The sequence below is a fragment of the Scyliorhinus torazame genome, chromosome 29, assembly GCF_047496885.1.
Source record: "Scyliorhinus torazame isolate Kashiwa2021f chromosome 29, sScyTor2.1, whole genome shotgun sequence".
NCBI lineage: Eukaryota > Metazoa > Chordata > Chondrichthyes > Carcharhiniformes > Scyliorhinidae > Scyliorhinus > Scyliorhinus torazame.
In genome coordinates this window covers 36,356,141-36,372,115 of record NC_092735.1, presented here as the reverse complement: position 1 = coordinate 36,372,115, position 15,975 = coordinate 36,356,141, and the positions used below count along the sequence as shown (strand labels likewise).

Genomic DNA, 15,975 nt, shown 5'->3' with positions numbered 1-15,975 from the left:
TCGAAGCTGGCCATGTGTTCTTCTTTGTCGTCCCGATGACTGGCCCATCATCAAGGTAAACGTTTTGTAATTGGCTGAGTGGGAATCAGTGATTGGCTGATTGAAAATTAGTGATTGGCTGATTGGGACTCAGTGATTGGCTGATTGGGACTCAGTGATTGGCTGATTGGGACTCAGTGATTGGCTGATTGGGAATCATTGAGTGGCTGATTGGGACTCAGTGATTGGCTAAAAGCAGGTAAATTGTTAATTTGGTTCATGCAAGCTTAGTTTAATGGAGCCCCCAACATTAATTACATTTTGAACGATTTTACTACAAGATACAAATATCTGCCTCTTGGAATATATTCCTTCCCGAGCAGAAAGTGAAATTATTTGGAACAAGTCCAGCTGATTGATTGGAGGAGCGGTGCCTATATCAAAGATGGCGGCCGGCAGCGCTCAGAGCTAACGGCGCAGGCGCGGTGACCTGGAAGCAATTTCATTACAATCGCCAGTCGCGAAGGAGTCGCCATCATGTCGGACAACGAGGACAAGTGAGTCCCGCGGCCGCCGCCCGCCCCGCTCCCCCAGCCCCGCCCGCCGCCGCCTCCTCACCGCCGGCAGCTTCTCATCCACACCCCGGCCTCCGGGAGCGAGGCCACCGGCAGGAGGGCCAACGACAGCGCCCAGGCCGCATCGAGCGGACCATCCGCAGCGCCCCCACTGTCCGGGCTGAGCAACGACAGCGCCCCCACTGTCCGGGCTGAGCGTCCGCAGCGCCCCCACTGTCCGGGCTGAGCAACAACAGCGCCCCCACTGTCCGGGCTGAGCGTCCGCAGCCCCCCCACTGTCCGGGCTGAGCGTCCGCAGCGCCCCCACTGTCCGGGCTGAGCGTCCGCAGCGCCCCCACTGTCCGGGCTGAGCGTCCGCAGCCCCCCCACTGTCCGGGCTGAGCGTCCGCAGCCCCCCCACTGTCCGGGCTGAGCGTCCGCAGCGCCCCCACTGTCCGGGCTGAGCGTCCGCAGCCCCCCCACTGTCCGGGCTGAGCAACAACAGCGCCCCCACTGTCCGGGCTGAGCGTCCACAGCCCCCCCACTGTCCGGGCTGAGCAACAACAGCGCCCCCACTGTCCGGGCTGAGCGTCCGCAGCGCCCCCACTGTCCGGGCTGAGCAACAACAGCGCCCCCACTGTCCGGGCTGAGCGTCCGCAGCCCCCCCACTGTCCGGGCTGAGCGTCCGCAGCGCCCCCACTGTCCGGGCTGAGCGTCCACAGCCCCCCCACTGTCCGGGCTGAGCAACGACAGCGCCCCCACTGTCCGGGCTGAGCGTCCGCAGCGCCCCCACTGTCCGGGCTGAGCAACAACAGCGCCCCCACTGTCCGGGCTGAGCGTCCGCAGCCCCCCCACTGTCCGGGCTGAGCGTCCGCAGCGCCCCCACTGTCCGGGCTGAGCGTCCGCAGCGCCCCCACTGTCCGGGCTGAGCGTCCGCAGCGCCCCCACTGTCCGGGCTGAGCGTCCGCAGCCCCCCCACTGTCCGGGCTGAGCGTCCGCAGCCCCCCCACTGTCCGGGCTGAGCGTCCGCAGCGCCCCCACTGTCCGGGCTGAGCGTCCGCAGCCCCCCCACTGTCCGGGCTGAGCAACAACAGCGCCCCCACTGTCCGGGCTGAGCGTCCACAGCCCCCCCACTGTCCGGGCTGAGCAACAACAGCGCCCCCACTGTCCGGGCTGAGCGTCCGCAGCGCCCCCACTGTCCGGGCTGAGCGTCCGCAGCGCCCCCACTGTCCGGGCTGAGCGCCCGCAGCGCCCCCACTGTCCGGGCTGAGCGTCCGCAGCGCCCCACTGTCCGGGCTGAGCATCCGCAGCGCCCCCACTGTCCGGGCTGAGCGTCCGCAGCGCCCCCACTGTCCGGACTGAGCGTCCGCAGCGCCCCCACTGTCCGGGCTGAGCGTCTGCAGTGCCCCCACTGTCCGGTCTGAGCATCGACAGCGCCCCCACTGTCCGGGCTGAGCAACGACAGCGTCCCCACTGTCCGGGCTGAGCGTCCGCAGCGCCCCCACTGTCCGGACTGAGCGTCCGCAGCGCCCCCACTGTCCGGGCTGAGCGTCCGCAGTGCCCCCACTGTCCGGTCTGAGCATCGACAGCGCCCCCACTGTCCGGGCTGAGCAACGACAGCGTCCCCACTGTCCGGGCTGAGCATCCGCAGCGTCCCCACTGTCCGGGCTGAGCGTCCGCAACGCCCCCACTGTCCGTGCTGAGCATCGACAGCGCCCCCACTGTCCGGGCTGAGCATCGACAGCGTCCCCACTGTCCGGGCTGAGCAACGACAGCGTCCCCACTGTCCGGGCTGAGCATCGACAGCGCCCCCACTGTCCGGGCTGAGCAACGACAGCGTCCCCACTGTCCGGGCTGAGCATCGACAGCGCCCCCACTGTCCGGGCTGAGCGTCTGCAACGCCCCCACTGTCCGGGCTGAGCATCGTCAGCGCCCCCACTGTCCGGGCTGAGCGTCCGCAACGCCCCCACTGTCTGGGCTGAGCATCGACAGCGCCCCCACTGTCCGGGCTGAGCAACGACAGCGCCCCCACTGTCCGGGCTGAGCATCGACAGCGCCCCCACTGTCCGGGCTGAGCGTCTGCAACGCCCCCACTGTCCGGGCTGAGCATCGTCAGCGCCCCCACTGTCCGGGCTGAGCGTCCGCAACGCCCCCACTGTCCGGGCTGAGGAACGACAGCGCCCCCACTGTCCGGGCTGAGCGTCCGCAGCGCCCCCACTGTCTGGGCTGAGCAACAACAGCGCCCCCACTGTCCGGGCTGAGCATCGACAGCGCCCCCACTGTCCGGGCTGAGCGTCCGCAGCGCCCCCACTGTCCGGACTGAGCGTCCGCAGCGCCCCCACTGTCCGGACTGAGCGTCCGCAGCGCCCCCACTGTCCGGGCTGAGCGCCCGCAGCGCCCCCACTGTCCGGGCTGATGAACGACAGCGCCCCCACTGTCCGGGCTGAGCGTCCGCAGCGCCCCCACTGTCCGGGCTGAGCGTCCGCAGCGCCCCCACTGTCCGGGCTGAGCATTGACAGTGCCCCCACTGTCCGGTCTGAGCATCGACAGCGCCCCCACTGTCCGGGCTGAGCATCGACAGCGCCCCCACTGTCCGGGCTGAGCAACGACAGCGTCCCCACTGTCCGGGCTGAGCATCGACAGCGCCCCCACTGTCCGGGCTGAGCGTCCGCAGCGCCCCCACTGTCCGGACTGAGCGTCCGCAGCGCCCCCACTGTCCGGGCTGAGCAACGACAGCGTCCCCACTGTCCGGGCTGAGCATCGACAGCGCCCCCACTGTCCGGGCTGAGCGTCCGCAGCGCCCCCACTGTCCGGGCTGAGCAACGACAGCGCCCCCACTGTCCGGGCTGAGCAACGACAGCGCCCCCACTGTCCGGGCTGAGCAACGACAGCGCCCCCACTGTCCGCGCTGAGCATCGACAGCGCCCCCACTGTCCGGGCTGAGCATCGACAGCGCCCCCACTGTCCGGGCTGAGCGTCCGCAGCGCCCCCACTGTCCGGACTGAGCGTCCGCAGCGCCCCCACTGTCCGGGCTGAGCGCCCGCAGCGCCCCCACTGTCCGGGCTGATGAACGACAGCGCCCCCACTGTCCGGGCTGAGCGTCCGCAGCGCCCCCACTGTCCGGGCTGAGCGTCCGCAGCGCCCCCACTGTCCGGGCTGAGCATTGACAGTGCCCCCACTATCCGGTCTGAGCATCGACAGCGCCCCCACTGTCCGGGCTGAGCATCGACAGCGCCCCCACTGTCCGGGCTGAGCAACGACAGCGTCCCCACTGTCCGGGCTGAGCATCGACAGCGCCCCCACTGTCCGGGCTGAGCGTCCGCAGCGCCCCCACTGTCCGGACTGAGCGTCCGCAGCGCCCCCACTGTCCGGGCTGAGCAACGACAGCGTCCCCACTGTCCGGGCTGAGCATCGACAGCGCCCCCACTGTCCGGGCTGAGCGTCCGCAGCGCCCCCACTGTCCGGGCTGAGCAACGACAGCGCCCCCACTGTCCGGGCTGAGCAACGACAGCGCCCCCACTGTCCGGGCTGAGCAACGACAGCGCCCCCACTGTCCGCGCTGAGCATCGACAGCGCCCCCACTGTCCGGGCTGAGCAACGACAGCGCCCCCACTGTCCGGGCTGAGCAACGACAGCGCCCCCACTGTCCGGGCTGAGCGTCCGCAGCGCCCCCACTGTCAAGGCTGAGCGTCCGCAGCGCCACCACTGTCCGGGCTGAGCAACGACAGCGCCCCCACTGTCCGGGCTGAGCAACGACAGCGCCCCCACTGTCCGGGCTGAGCAACGACAGCGCCCCCACTGTCCGGGCTGAGCATCCGCAGCGCCCCCACTGTCCGGGCTGAGCAACGACAGTGCCCCCCACTGTCCGGGCTGAGCGTCCGCAGCGCCCCCACTGTCCGGGCTGAGCAACAACAGCGCCCCCACTGTCCGGGCTGAGCATCGACAGCGCCCCCACTGTCCGGGCTGAGCGTCCGCAGCGCCCCCACTGTCCGGGCTGAGCGCCCGCAGCGCCCCCATCGTCCGGGCTGAGGAACGACAGCGCCCCCACTGTCCGGGCTGAGCGTCCGCAGCGCCCCCACTGTCCGGGCTGAGCGTCCGCAGCGCCCCCACTGTCCGGGCTGAGCATCGACAGCGCCCCCACTGTCCGGGCTGAGCATCGACAGCGTCCCCACTGTCCGGGCTGAGCAACGACAGTGCCCCCCACTGTCCGGGCTGAGCGTCCGCAGCGCCCCCACTGTCCGGGCTGAGCATCGACAGCGCCCCCACTGTCCGGGCTGAGCAACAACAGCGCCCCCACTGTCCGGGCTGAGCATCGACAGCGCCCCCACTGTCTGGGCTGAGCGTCCGCAGCGCCCCCACTGTCCGGACTGAGCGTCCGCAGCGCCCCCACTGTCCGGGCTGAGCGCCCGCAGCGCCCCCACTGTCCGGGCTGAGGAAAGACAGCGCCCCCACTGTCCGGGCTGAGTGTCCGCAGCGCCCCCACTGTCCGGGCTGAGCATTGACAGCGCCCCCACTGTCCGGGCTGAGCAACGACAGCGCCCCCACTGTCCGGGCTGAGTGTCCGCAGCGCCCCCACTGTCCGGGCTGAGCATCCGCAGCGCCCCCACTGTCCGGGCTGAGCGTCCGCAGCGCCCCCACTGTCCGGACTGAGCGTCCGCAGCGCCCCCACTGTCCGGGCTGAGCGTCCGCAGCGCCCCCACTGTCCGGGCTGAGCATCCGCAGCGTCTCCACTGTCCGGGCTGAGCGTCCGCAGCGCCCCCACTGTCCGGGCTGAGCATCGACAGCGTCCCCACTGTCCGGGCTGAGCATCGTCAGCGCCCCCACTGTCCGGGCTGAGCGTCCGCAACGCCCCCACTGTCTGGGCTGAGCATCGACAGCGCCCCCACTGTCCGGGCTGAGCAACGACAGCGCCCCCACTGTCCGGGCTGAGCATCGACAGCGCCCCCACTGTCCGGGCTGAGCATCGACAGCGCCCCCACTGTCCGGGCTGAGCGTCTGCAACGCCCCCACTGTCCGGGCTGAGCGTCCGCAACGCCCCCACTGTCCGGGCTGAGGAACGACAGCGCCCCCACTGTCCGGGCTGAGCGTCCGCAGCGCCCCCACTGTCCGGGCTGAGCAACAACAGCGCCCCCACTGTCCGGGCTGAGCATCGACAGCGCCCCCACTGTCCGGGCTGAGCGTCCGCAGCGCCCCCACTGTCCGGGCTGAGCAACGACAGAGCCCCCACTGTCCGGGCTGAGCGTCCGCAGCGCCCCCACTGTCCGGGCTGAGCGTCCGCAGCGCCCCCACTGTCCGGGCTGAGCAACGACAGCGCCCCCACTGTCCGGGCTTAGCATCGACAGCGCCCCCACTGTCCGGGCTGAGCGCCCGCAGCGCCCCCACTGTCCGGGCTGATGAACGACAGCGCCCCCACTGTCCGGGCTGAGCGTCCGCAGCGCCCCCACTGTCCGGGCTGAGCGTCCGCAGCGCCCCCACTGTCCGGGCTGAGCATTGACAGTGCCCCCACTATCCGGTCTGAGCATCGACAGCGCCCCCACTGTCCGGGCTGAGCATCGACAGTGCCCCCACTGTCCGGGCTGAGCAACGACAGCGTCCCCACTGTCCGGGCTGAGCATCGACAGCGCCCCCACTGTCCGGGCTGAGCGTCCGCAGCGCCCCCACTGTCCGGACTGAGCGTCCGCAGCGCCCCCACTGTCCGGGCTGAGCAACGACAGCGTCCCCACTGTCCGGGCTGAGCATCGACAGCGCCCCCACTGTCCGGGCTGAGCGTCCGCAGCGCCCCCACTGTCCGGGCTGAGCAACGACAGCGCCCCCACTGTCCGGGCTGAGCAACGACAGCGCCCCCACTGTCCGGGCTGAGCAACGACAGCGCCCCCACTGTCCGCGCTGAGCATCGACAGCGCCCCCACTGTCCGGGCTGAGCAACGACAGCGCCCCCACTGTCCGGGCTGAGCAACGACAGCGCCCCCACTGTCCGGGCTGAGCGTCCGCAGCGCCCCCACTGTCAAGGCTGAGCGTCCGCAGCGCCACCACTGTCCGGGCTGAGCAACGACAGCGCCCCCACTGTCCGGGCTTAGCATCGACAGCGCCCCCACTGTCCGGGCTGAGCAACGACAGCGCCCCCACTGTCCGGGCTGAGCAACGACAGCGCCCCCCACTGTCCGGGCTGAGCGTCCGCAGCGCCCCCACTGTCCGGGCTGAGCAACAACAGCGCCCCCACTGTCCGGGCTGAGCATCGACAGCGCCCCCACTGTCCGGGCTGAGCGTCCGCAGCGCCCCCACTGTCCGGGCTGAGCGCCCGCAGCGCCCCCATCGTCCGGGCTGAGGAACGACAGCGCCCCCACTGTCCGGGCTGAGCGTCCGCAGCGCCCCCACTGTCCGGGCTGAGCGTCCGCAGCGCCCCCACTGTCCGGGCTGAGCATCGACAGCGCCCCCACTGTCCGGGCTGAGCATCGACAGCGTCCCCACTGTCCGGGCTGAGCAACGACAGTGCCCCCCACTGTCCGGGCTGAGCGTCCGCAGCGCCCCCACTGTCCGGGCTGAGCATCGACAGCGCCCCCACTGTCCGGGCTGAGCAACAACAGCGCCCCCACTGTCCGGGCTGAGCATCGACAGCGCCCCCACTGTCTGGGCTGAGCGTCCGCAGCGCCCCCACTGTCCGGACTGAGCGTCCGCAGCGCCCCCACTGTCCGGGCTGAGCGCCCGCAGCGCCCCCACTGTCCGGGCTGAGGAAAGACAGCGCCCCCACTGTCCGGGCTGAGTGTCCGCAGCGCCCCCACTGTCCGGGCTGAGCATTGACAGCGCCCCCACTGTCCGGGCTGAGCATTGACAGCGCCCCCACTGTCCGGGCTGAGCAACGACAGCGCCCCCACTGTCCGGGCTGAGTGTCCGCAGCGCCCCCACTGTCCGGGCTGAGCATCCGCAGCGCCCCCACTGTCCGGGCTGAGCGTCCGCAGCGCCCCCACTGTCCGGACTGAGCGTCCGCAGCGCCCCCACTGTCCGGGCTGAGCGTCCGCAGCGCCCCCACTGTCCGGGCTGAGCATCCGCAGCGTCTCCACTGTCCGGGCTGAGCGTCCGCAGCGCCCCCACTGTCCGGGCTGAGCATCGACAGCGTCCCCACTGTCCGGGCTGAGCATCGTCAGCGCCCCCACTGTCCGGGCTGAGCGTCCGCAACGCCCCCACTGTCTGGGCTGAGCATCGACAGCGCCCCCACTGTCCGGGCTGAGCAACGACAGCGCCCCCACTGTCCGGGCTGAGCATCGACAGCGCCCCCACTGTCCGGGCTGAGCATCGACAGCGCCCCCACTGTCCGGGCTGAGCGTCTGCAACGCCCCCACTGTCCGGGCTGAGCGTCCGCAACGCCCCCACTGTCCGGGCTGAGGAACGACAGCGCCCCCACTGTCCGGGCTGAGCGTCCGCAGCGCCCCCACTGTCCGGGCTGAGCAACAACAGCGCCCCCACTGTCCGGGCTGAGCATCGACAGCGCCCCCACTGTCCGGGCTGAGCGTCCGCAGCGCCCCCACTGTCCGGGCTGAGCAACGACAGAGCCCCCACTGTCCGGGCTGAGCGTCCGCAGCGCCCCCACTGTCCGGGCTGAGCGTCCGCAGCGCCCCCACTGTCCGGGCTGAGCAACGACAGCGCCCCCACTGTCCGGGCTTAGCATCGACAGCGCCCCCACTGTCCGGGCTGAGCAACGACAGCGCCCCCACTGTCCGGGCTGAGCAACGACAGCGCCCCCACTGTCCGGGCTGAGCAACGACAGCGCCCCCACTGTCCGGGCTGAGCATCCGCAGCGCCCCCACTGTCCGGGCTGAGCAACGACAGTGCCCCCCACTGTCCTGGCTGAGCGTCCGCAGCGCCCCCACTGTCCGGGCTGAGCAACAACAGCGCCCCCACTGTCCGGGCTGAGCATCGACAGCGCCCGCACTGTCCGGGCTGAGCGTCCGCAGCGCCCCCACTGTCCGGGCTGAGCGTCCGCAGCGCCCCCACTGTCCGGGCTGAGCATCGACAGCGCCCCCACTGTCCGGGCTGAGCATCGACAGCGCCCCCACTGTCCGGGCTGAGCGTCCGCAGCGCCCCCAGTGTCCGGGCTGAGCGTCCGCAGCGCCCCCACTGTCCGGGCTGAGCGTCCGCAGCGCCCCCACTGTCCGGGCTGAGCAACGACAGCGCCCCCACTGTCCGGGCTTAGCATCGACAGCGCCCCCACTGTCCGGGCTGAGCAACGACAGCGCCCCCACTGTCCGGGCTGAGCAACGACAGCGCCCCCACTGTCCGGGCTGAGCATCCGCAGCGCCCCCACTGTCCGGACTGAGCGTCCGCAGCGCCCCCACTGTCCGGGCTGAGCAACGACAGTGCCCCCCACTGTCCGGGCTGAGCGTCCGCAGCGCCCCCACTGTCCGGGCTGAGCAACAACAGCGCCCCCACTGTCCGGGCTGAGCATCGACAGCGCCCCCACTGTCCGGGCTGAGCGTCCGCAGCGCCCCCACTGTCCAGGCTGAGCGTCCGCAGCGCCCCCACTGTCCGGGCTGAGCAACGACAGTGCCCCCCACTGTCCGGGCTGAGCAACGACAGTGCCCCCCACTGTCCGGGCTGAGCGTCCGCAGCGCCCCCACTGTCCGGGCTGAGCATCGACAGTGACCCCCACTGTCCGGGCTGAGCGTCCGCAGCGCCCCCACTGTCCGGGCTGAGCAACGACAGTGCCCCCCACTGTCCGGGCTGAGCGTCCGCAGCGCCCCCACTGTCCGGGCTGAGCGTCCGCAGCGCCCCCACTGTCCGTGCTGAGCATCGACAGCGCCCCCACTGTCCGGGCTGAGCAACGACAGCGCCCCCACTGTCCGGACTGAGCGTCCGCAGCGCCCCCACTGTCCGGGCTGAGCGCCCGCAGCGCCCCCACTGTCCGGGCTGAGGAACGACAGCGCCCCCACTGTCCGGGCTGAGCGTCCGCAGCGCCCCCACTGTCCGGGCTGAGCGTCCGCAGCGCCCCCACTGTCCGGGCTGAGCATCGACAGCGCCCCCACTGTCCGGGCTGAGCAACGACAGCGCCCCCACTGTCCGGGCTGAGCAACGACAGCGCCCCCACTGTCCGGGCTGAGCGTCCGCAGCGCCCCCACTGTCCGGGCTGAGGAACGACAGCGCCCCCACTGTCCGGGCTGAGCGTCCGCAGCGCCCCCACTGTCCGGGCTGAGCGTCCGCAGCGCCCCCACTGTCCGGGCTGAGCATCGACAGCGCCCCCACTGTCCGGGCTGAGCAACGACAGCGCCCCCACTGTCCGGGCTGAGCAACGACAGCGCCCCCACTGTCCGGGCTGAGCATCCGCAGCGCCCCCACTGTCCGGGCTGAGCAACGACAGCGCCCCCACTGTCCGGGCTGAGCAACGACAGCGCCCCCACTGTCCGGGCTGAGCATCGACAGCGCCCCCACTGTCCGGGCTGAGCGTCCGCAGCGCCCCCACTGTCCGGGCTGAGCATCGACAGCGACCCCACTGTCCGGGCTGAGCGTCCGCAGCGCCCCCACTGTCCGGACTGAGCGTCCGCAGCGCCCCCACTGTCCGGGCTGAGCGTCCGCAGCGCCCCCACTGTCCGGGCTGAGCATCGACAGCGCCCCCACTGTCCGGACTGAGCGTCCGCAGCGCCCCCACTGTCCGGGCTGAGCGCCCGCAGCGCCCCCACTGTCCGGGCTGAGCGCCCGCAGCGCCCCCACTGTCCGGGCTGAGCATCGACAGCGCCCCCACTGTCCGGACTGAGCGTCCGCAGCGCCCCCACTGTCCGGGCTGAGCATCGACAGCGCCCCCACTGTCCGGGCTGAGCATCGACAGCGCCCCCACTGTCCGGGCTGAGCGCCCGCAGCGCCCCCACTGTCCGGGCTGAGCAACGACAGCGCCCCCACTGTCCGGGCTGAGCATCCGCAGCGCCCCCACTGTCCGGGCTGAGCGTCCGCAGCGCCCCCACTGTCCGTGCTGAGCGCCCGCAGCGCCCCCACTGTCCGGGCTGAGCATTGACAGTGCCCCCACTATCCGGTCTGAGCATCGACAGCGCCCCCACTGTCCGGGCTGAGCGTCCGCAGCGTCCCCACTGTCCGGGCTGAGCGTCCGCAGCGCCCCCACTGTCCGGGCTGAGCATCGACAGCGCCCCCACTGTCCGGGCTGAGCGTCCGCAGCGTCCCACTGTCCGGGCTGAGCGTCCGCAGCGTCCCCACTGTCCGGGCTGAGCGTCCGCAGCGCCCCCACTGTCCGGGCTGAGCATCGACAGCGCCCCCACTGTCCGGGCTGAGCATCGACAGCGCCCCCACTGTCCGGGCTGAGCAACGACAGTGCCCCCCACTGTCCGGGCTGAGCGTCCGCAGCGTCCCCACTGTCCGGGCTGAGCATCGACAGCGCCCCCACTGTCCGGGCTGAGCGTCCGCAACGCCCCCACTGTCCGTGCTGAGCAACGACAGTGCCCCCCACTGTCCGGGCTGAGCGTCCGCAGCGTCCCCACTGTCCGGGCTGAGCATCGACAGCGCCCCCACTGTCCGGGCTGAGCAACGACAGCGCCCCCACTGTCCGGGCTGAGCGTCCGCAGCGCCCCCACTGTCCGGGCTGAGCGTCCGCAGCGCCCCCACTGTCCGGGCTGAGCGTCCGCAGCGCCCCCACTGTCCGGGCTGAGCAACGACAGCGCCCCCACTGTCCGGGCTGAGCGTCCGCAGCGCCCCCACTGTCCGGGCTGAGCATCGACAGCGCCCCCACTGTCCGGGCTGAGCGTCCGCAGCGCCCCCACTGTCCGGGCTGAGCAACGACAGCGTCCCCACTGTCCGGGCTGAGCATCCGCAGTGCCCCCACTGTCCGGGCTGAGCATCCGCAGCGTCCCCACTGTCCGGGCTGAGCATCGACAGCGCCCCCACTGTCCGGGCTGAGCATCCGCAGCGTCCCCACTGTCCGGGCTGAGCATCCGCAGCGTCCCCACTGTCCGGGCTGAGCATCGACAGCGCCCCCACTGTCCGGGCTGAGCAACGACAGCGCCCCCACTGTCCGGGCTGAGCATCCGCAGCGTCCCCACTGTCCGGGCTGAGCATCGACAGCGCCCCCACTGTCCGGGCTGAGCATCGACAGCGCACCCACTGTCCGGGCTGAGCGTCCGCAGCCCCCCCACTGTCCGGGCTGAGCAACGACAGCACCCCCACTGTCCGGGCTGAGCATCGACAGCGCCCCCACTGTCCGGGCTGAGCATCGACAGCACCCCCACTGTCCGGGCTGAGCATCGACAGCACCCCCACTGTCCGGGCTGAGCATCGACAGCACCCCCACTGTCCGGGCTGAGCGTCCGCAGCGCCCCCACTGTCCGGGCTGAGCAACGACAGCGCCCCCACTGTCCAGGCTGAGCGTCCGCAGCGCCCCCACTGTCCAGGCTGAGCATCCGCAGCGCCCCCACTGTCCGGGCTGAGCATCGACAGTGCCCCCACTGTCCGGGCTGACCGTCCGCAGCGCCCCCACTGTCCAGGCTGAGCATCCGCAGCGCCCCCACTGTCCGGGCTGAGCATCGACAGTGCCCCCGCTGTCCGGGCTGTGCGTCCGCAGGTCCCCCACTGTTCGGGCTGAGTGCCTGCACCCGGTGATCGCAGCGCCCCCACTGTCCGGGCTGTGTGTCCGCAGGTCCCCCGCTGTCCGGGCCGAGTGCCTGCACCCCGGGATCGCAGCGCCCTCGCTGTCCGGGCCGAGTGCCTGCACCCCGGTGTCGCAGCGCCCTCGCTGTCGGGGCTGAATGCCTGCACCCCGGGGTCGCAGCGCCCTCGCTGTCCGGGCCGGGCCGAGTGCCAGCACCCCGGGGTCGCAGCGCCCTCACTGTCCGGGCCGAGTGCCTGCACCCCGGGGGTCACAGCGCCCTCGCTGTCCGGGCCGAGTGCCTGCACCCCGGTGTCGCAGCGCCCTCGCTGTCCGGGCTGAGTGCCTGCACCCCGGGGTCGCAGCGCCCTCACTGTCCGGGCCGAGTGCCTGCACCCCGGGGGTCACAGCGCCCTCGCTGTCCGGGCTGAGTCCCTGCACCCCGGGATCGCAGCGCCCTCACTGTCCGGGCCGAGTGCCTGCACCCCGGGATCGCAGCGCCCTCCCTGTCCGGGCTGAGTGCCTGCACCCCGGGATCGCAGCGCCCTCGCTGTCCGGGCTGAGTGCCTGCACCCCGGGATCGCAGCGCCCTCGCTGTCCGGGTTGAGTGCCTGCACCCCGGGATCGCAGCGCCCTCGCTGTCCGGGCTGAGTGCCTGCACCCCGGGATCGCAGCGCCCTCACTGTCCGGGCTGAGTGCCTACACCCCGGGATCGCAGCGCCCTCACTGTCCGGGCTGAGTGCCTGCACCCCGGTGTCGCAGCGCCCTCGCTGTCCGGGCTGAATGCCTGCACCCCGGGGTCGCAGCGCCCTCGCTGTCCGGGCTGAGTGCCTACACCCCGGGATCGCAGCGCCCTCACTGTCCGGGCTGAGTGCCTACACCCCGGGATCGCAGCGCCCTCACTGTCCGGGCTGAGTGCCTGCACCCCGGTGTCGCAGCGCCCTCGCTGTCCGGGCTGAATGCCTGCACCCCGGGGTCGCAGCGCCCTCGCTGTCCGGGCCGAGTGCCTGCACCCCGGGGTCGCAGCGCCCTCACTGTCCGGGCCGAGTGCCTGCACCCCGGGGGTCACAGCGCCCTCACTGTCCGGGCTGAGTGCCTGCACCCCGGGATCGCAGCGCCCTCGCTGTCCGGGCTGAGTGCCTGCACCCCGGGATCGCAGCACCCTCACTGTCCGGGCTGAGTTCCTACACCCCGGGATCGCAGCGCCCTCACTGTCCGGGCTGAGTGCCTGCACCCCGGGATCGCAGCGCCCTCACTGTCCGGGCCGAGTGCCTGCACCCCGGGATCGCAGCGCCCTCCCTGTCCGGGCTGAGTGCCTGCACCCCGGGATCGCAGCGCCCTCGCTGTCCGGGCCGAGTGCCTGCACCACGGGATCGCAGCGCCCTCACTGTCCGGGCTGAGTGCCTGCACCCCGGGATCGCAGCGCCCTCGCTGTCCGGGCTGAGTGCCTGCACCCCGGGATCGCAGCGCCCTCACTGTCCGGGCTGAGTGCCTGCACCCCGGGATCGCAGCGCCCTCGCTGTCCGGGCTGAGTGCCTGCGCCCCGGTATCGCAGCGCCCTCCCTGTCCGGACTGAGTGCCTGCACCCCGGGATCGCAGCGCCCTCGCTGTCCGGGCTGAGTGCCTGCACCCCGGGATCGCAGCGCCCTCGCTGTCCGGGCTGAGTGCCTGCACCCCGGGATCGCAGCGCCCTCGCTGTCCGGGCTGAGTGCCTGCACCCTGGGATCGCAGCGCCCTCGCTGTCCGGGCTGAGTGCCTGCACCCCGGTGTTGCAGCGCCCTCACTGTCCGGGCCGAGTGCCTGCACCCTGGGATCACAGCGCCCTCCCTGTCCGGGCTGAGTGCCTGCACCCCGGGATCGCAGCGCCCTCGCTGTCCGGGCTGAGTGCCTGCACCCCGGGATCGCAGCGCCCTCACTGTCCGGGCTGAGTGCCTGCACCCCGGGATCGCAGCGCCCTCACTGTCCGGGCTGAGTGCCTGCACCCCGGGATCGCAGCGCCCTCACTGTCCGGGCTGAGTGCCTGCACCCCGGGATCGCAGCGCCCTCGCTGTCTGGGCTGAGTGCCTGCTCCCCGGGATCGCAGCGCCCTCCCTGTCCGGGCTGAGTGCCTGCACCCCGGGATCGCAGCGCCCTCGCTGTCCGGGCTGAGTGCCTGCACCCCGGTGTCGCAGCGCCCTCACTGTCCGGGCCGAGTGCCTACACCCCGGGATCGCAGCGCCCTCACTGTCCGGGCTGAGTGCCTGCACCCCGGGATCGCAGCGCCCTCCCTGTCCGGGCTGAGTGCCTGCACCCCGGGATCGCAGCGCCCTCCCTGTCCGGGCTGAGTGCCTGCACCCCGGGATCGCAGCGCCCTCGCTGTCCGGGCTGAGTGCCTGCACCGCGGGATCGCAGCGCCCTCGCTGTCCGGGCTGAGTGCCTGCACCCCGGTGTCGCAGCGCCCTCACTGTCCGGGCTGAGTGCCTGCACCCCGGGATCGCAGCGCCCTCGCTATCCGGCCTCAGTGCCTGCACCCCGGGATCGCAGCACCCTCACTGTCCGGGCTGAGTTCCTACACTTCGGGATCGCAGCGCCCTTGCTGTCCGGGCTGAGTGCCTGCACCCCGAGGTCGCAGCGCCCTCACTGTCCGGGCTGAGTGCCTGCACCCCGGTGTCGCAGCGCCCTCACTGTCCGGGCCGAGTGCCTACACCCCGGGATCGCAGCGCCCTCACTGTCCGGGCTGAGTGCCTGCACCCCGGGATCGCAGCGCCCTCCCTGTCCGGGCTGAGTGCCTGCACCCCGGGATCGCAGCGCCCTCCCTGTCCGGGCTGAGTGCCTGCACCCCGGGATCGCAGCGCCCTCGCTGTCCGGGCTGAGTGCCTGCACCCCGGGATCGCAGCGCCCTCGCTGTCCGGGCTGAGTGCCTGCACCCCGGTGTCGCAGCGCCCTCACTGTCCGGGCTGAGTGCCTGCACCCCGGGATCGCAGCGCCCTCGCTGTCCGGCCTGAGTGCCTGCACCCCGGGATCGCAGCGCCCTCCCTGTCCGGGCTGAGTGCCTGCACCCCGGTGTCGCAGCGCCCTCCCTGTCCGGGCTGAGTGCCTGCACCCCGGTGTCGCAGCGCCCTCGCTGTCCGGCCTGAGTGCCTGCACCCCGGGATCGCAGCACCCTCACTGTCCGGGCTGAGTTCCTACACTTCGGGATCGCAGCGCCCTTGCTGTCCGGGCTGAGTGCCTGCACCCCGAGGTCGCAGCGCCCTCACTGTCCGAGGAGCGGAGGTGAGGGGGGTAGTTAGGTGAAGGTGGGGCAAAGTTTTGATAATTTGAGGTACGGGCTGCTCATAGAACCTGAAGAGATGACAAACGTGATGCTTATGTTCTCAGTTATTTATCTCGGGCACAGGATAACGGAGCTGCGAAGTTTCAGTGCAACAAGGCACTGGGCTGCTGACTGGGACTGCGTTAGACAGCCTGTGCTGAGATTGTGTTACTGTTTAATTTATTTCCTATTTCGGATTCCAGTTTTGACGGAGATGATTTTGACGATGCTGATGAAGATGAGGGGATGGACGATCTGGATAATGCGGAGGAGGTGAATTCACCCTTGTTTAACCCCGTGCGCGCCCTCTCTCTGTCACTGGCCCAGTGGCAAGTACATCTCTGATGGACCGCCGCACTGTCAGAGGCGACTCCTTTGAGATGTTGAAACGAGGCCCCGTTTGCTTTCCAGCTGCGTGTAAAAGATCCCGGGGCCACTATTGTGAACGAGAGCTGGAGGAGGATGGTGCTAGTTTCTCTTGGTGTCCACAGCCAATAATCCTCACTCAACCAACATCACTAAACTGGTGTGAGGCTTCTTACTGCACAACATCATTAAAAGCAGACAAACTCTCG

General features: G+C 71.1%; 1 protein-coding gene across 1 annotated transcript in view; it reads left to right on the top strand.

Moving 5' to 3' along the window:
• The first annotated feature begins 408 nt into the window (after window positions 1-408).
• Window positions 409-15,975, top strand: part of polr2f (RNA polymerase II, I and III subunit F) — a 20,200-nt gene continuing 4,633 nt past the window's right edge. The window contains exons 1-2 of the mRNA XM_072492414.1: window positions 409-536; window positions 15,604-15,673. Of these exons, the coding sequence (XP_072348515.1) occupies window positions 517-536; window positions 15,604-15,673 (90 nt within the window). The 5' untranslated portion in view covers window positions 409-516. The remainder of the gene's footprint in view (window positions 537-15,603; window positions 15,674-15,975) is intronic.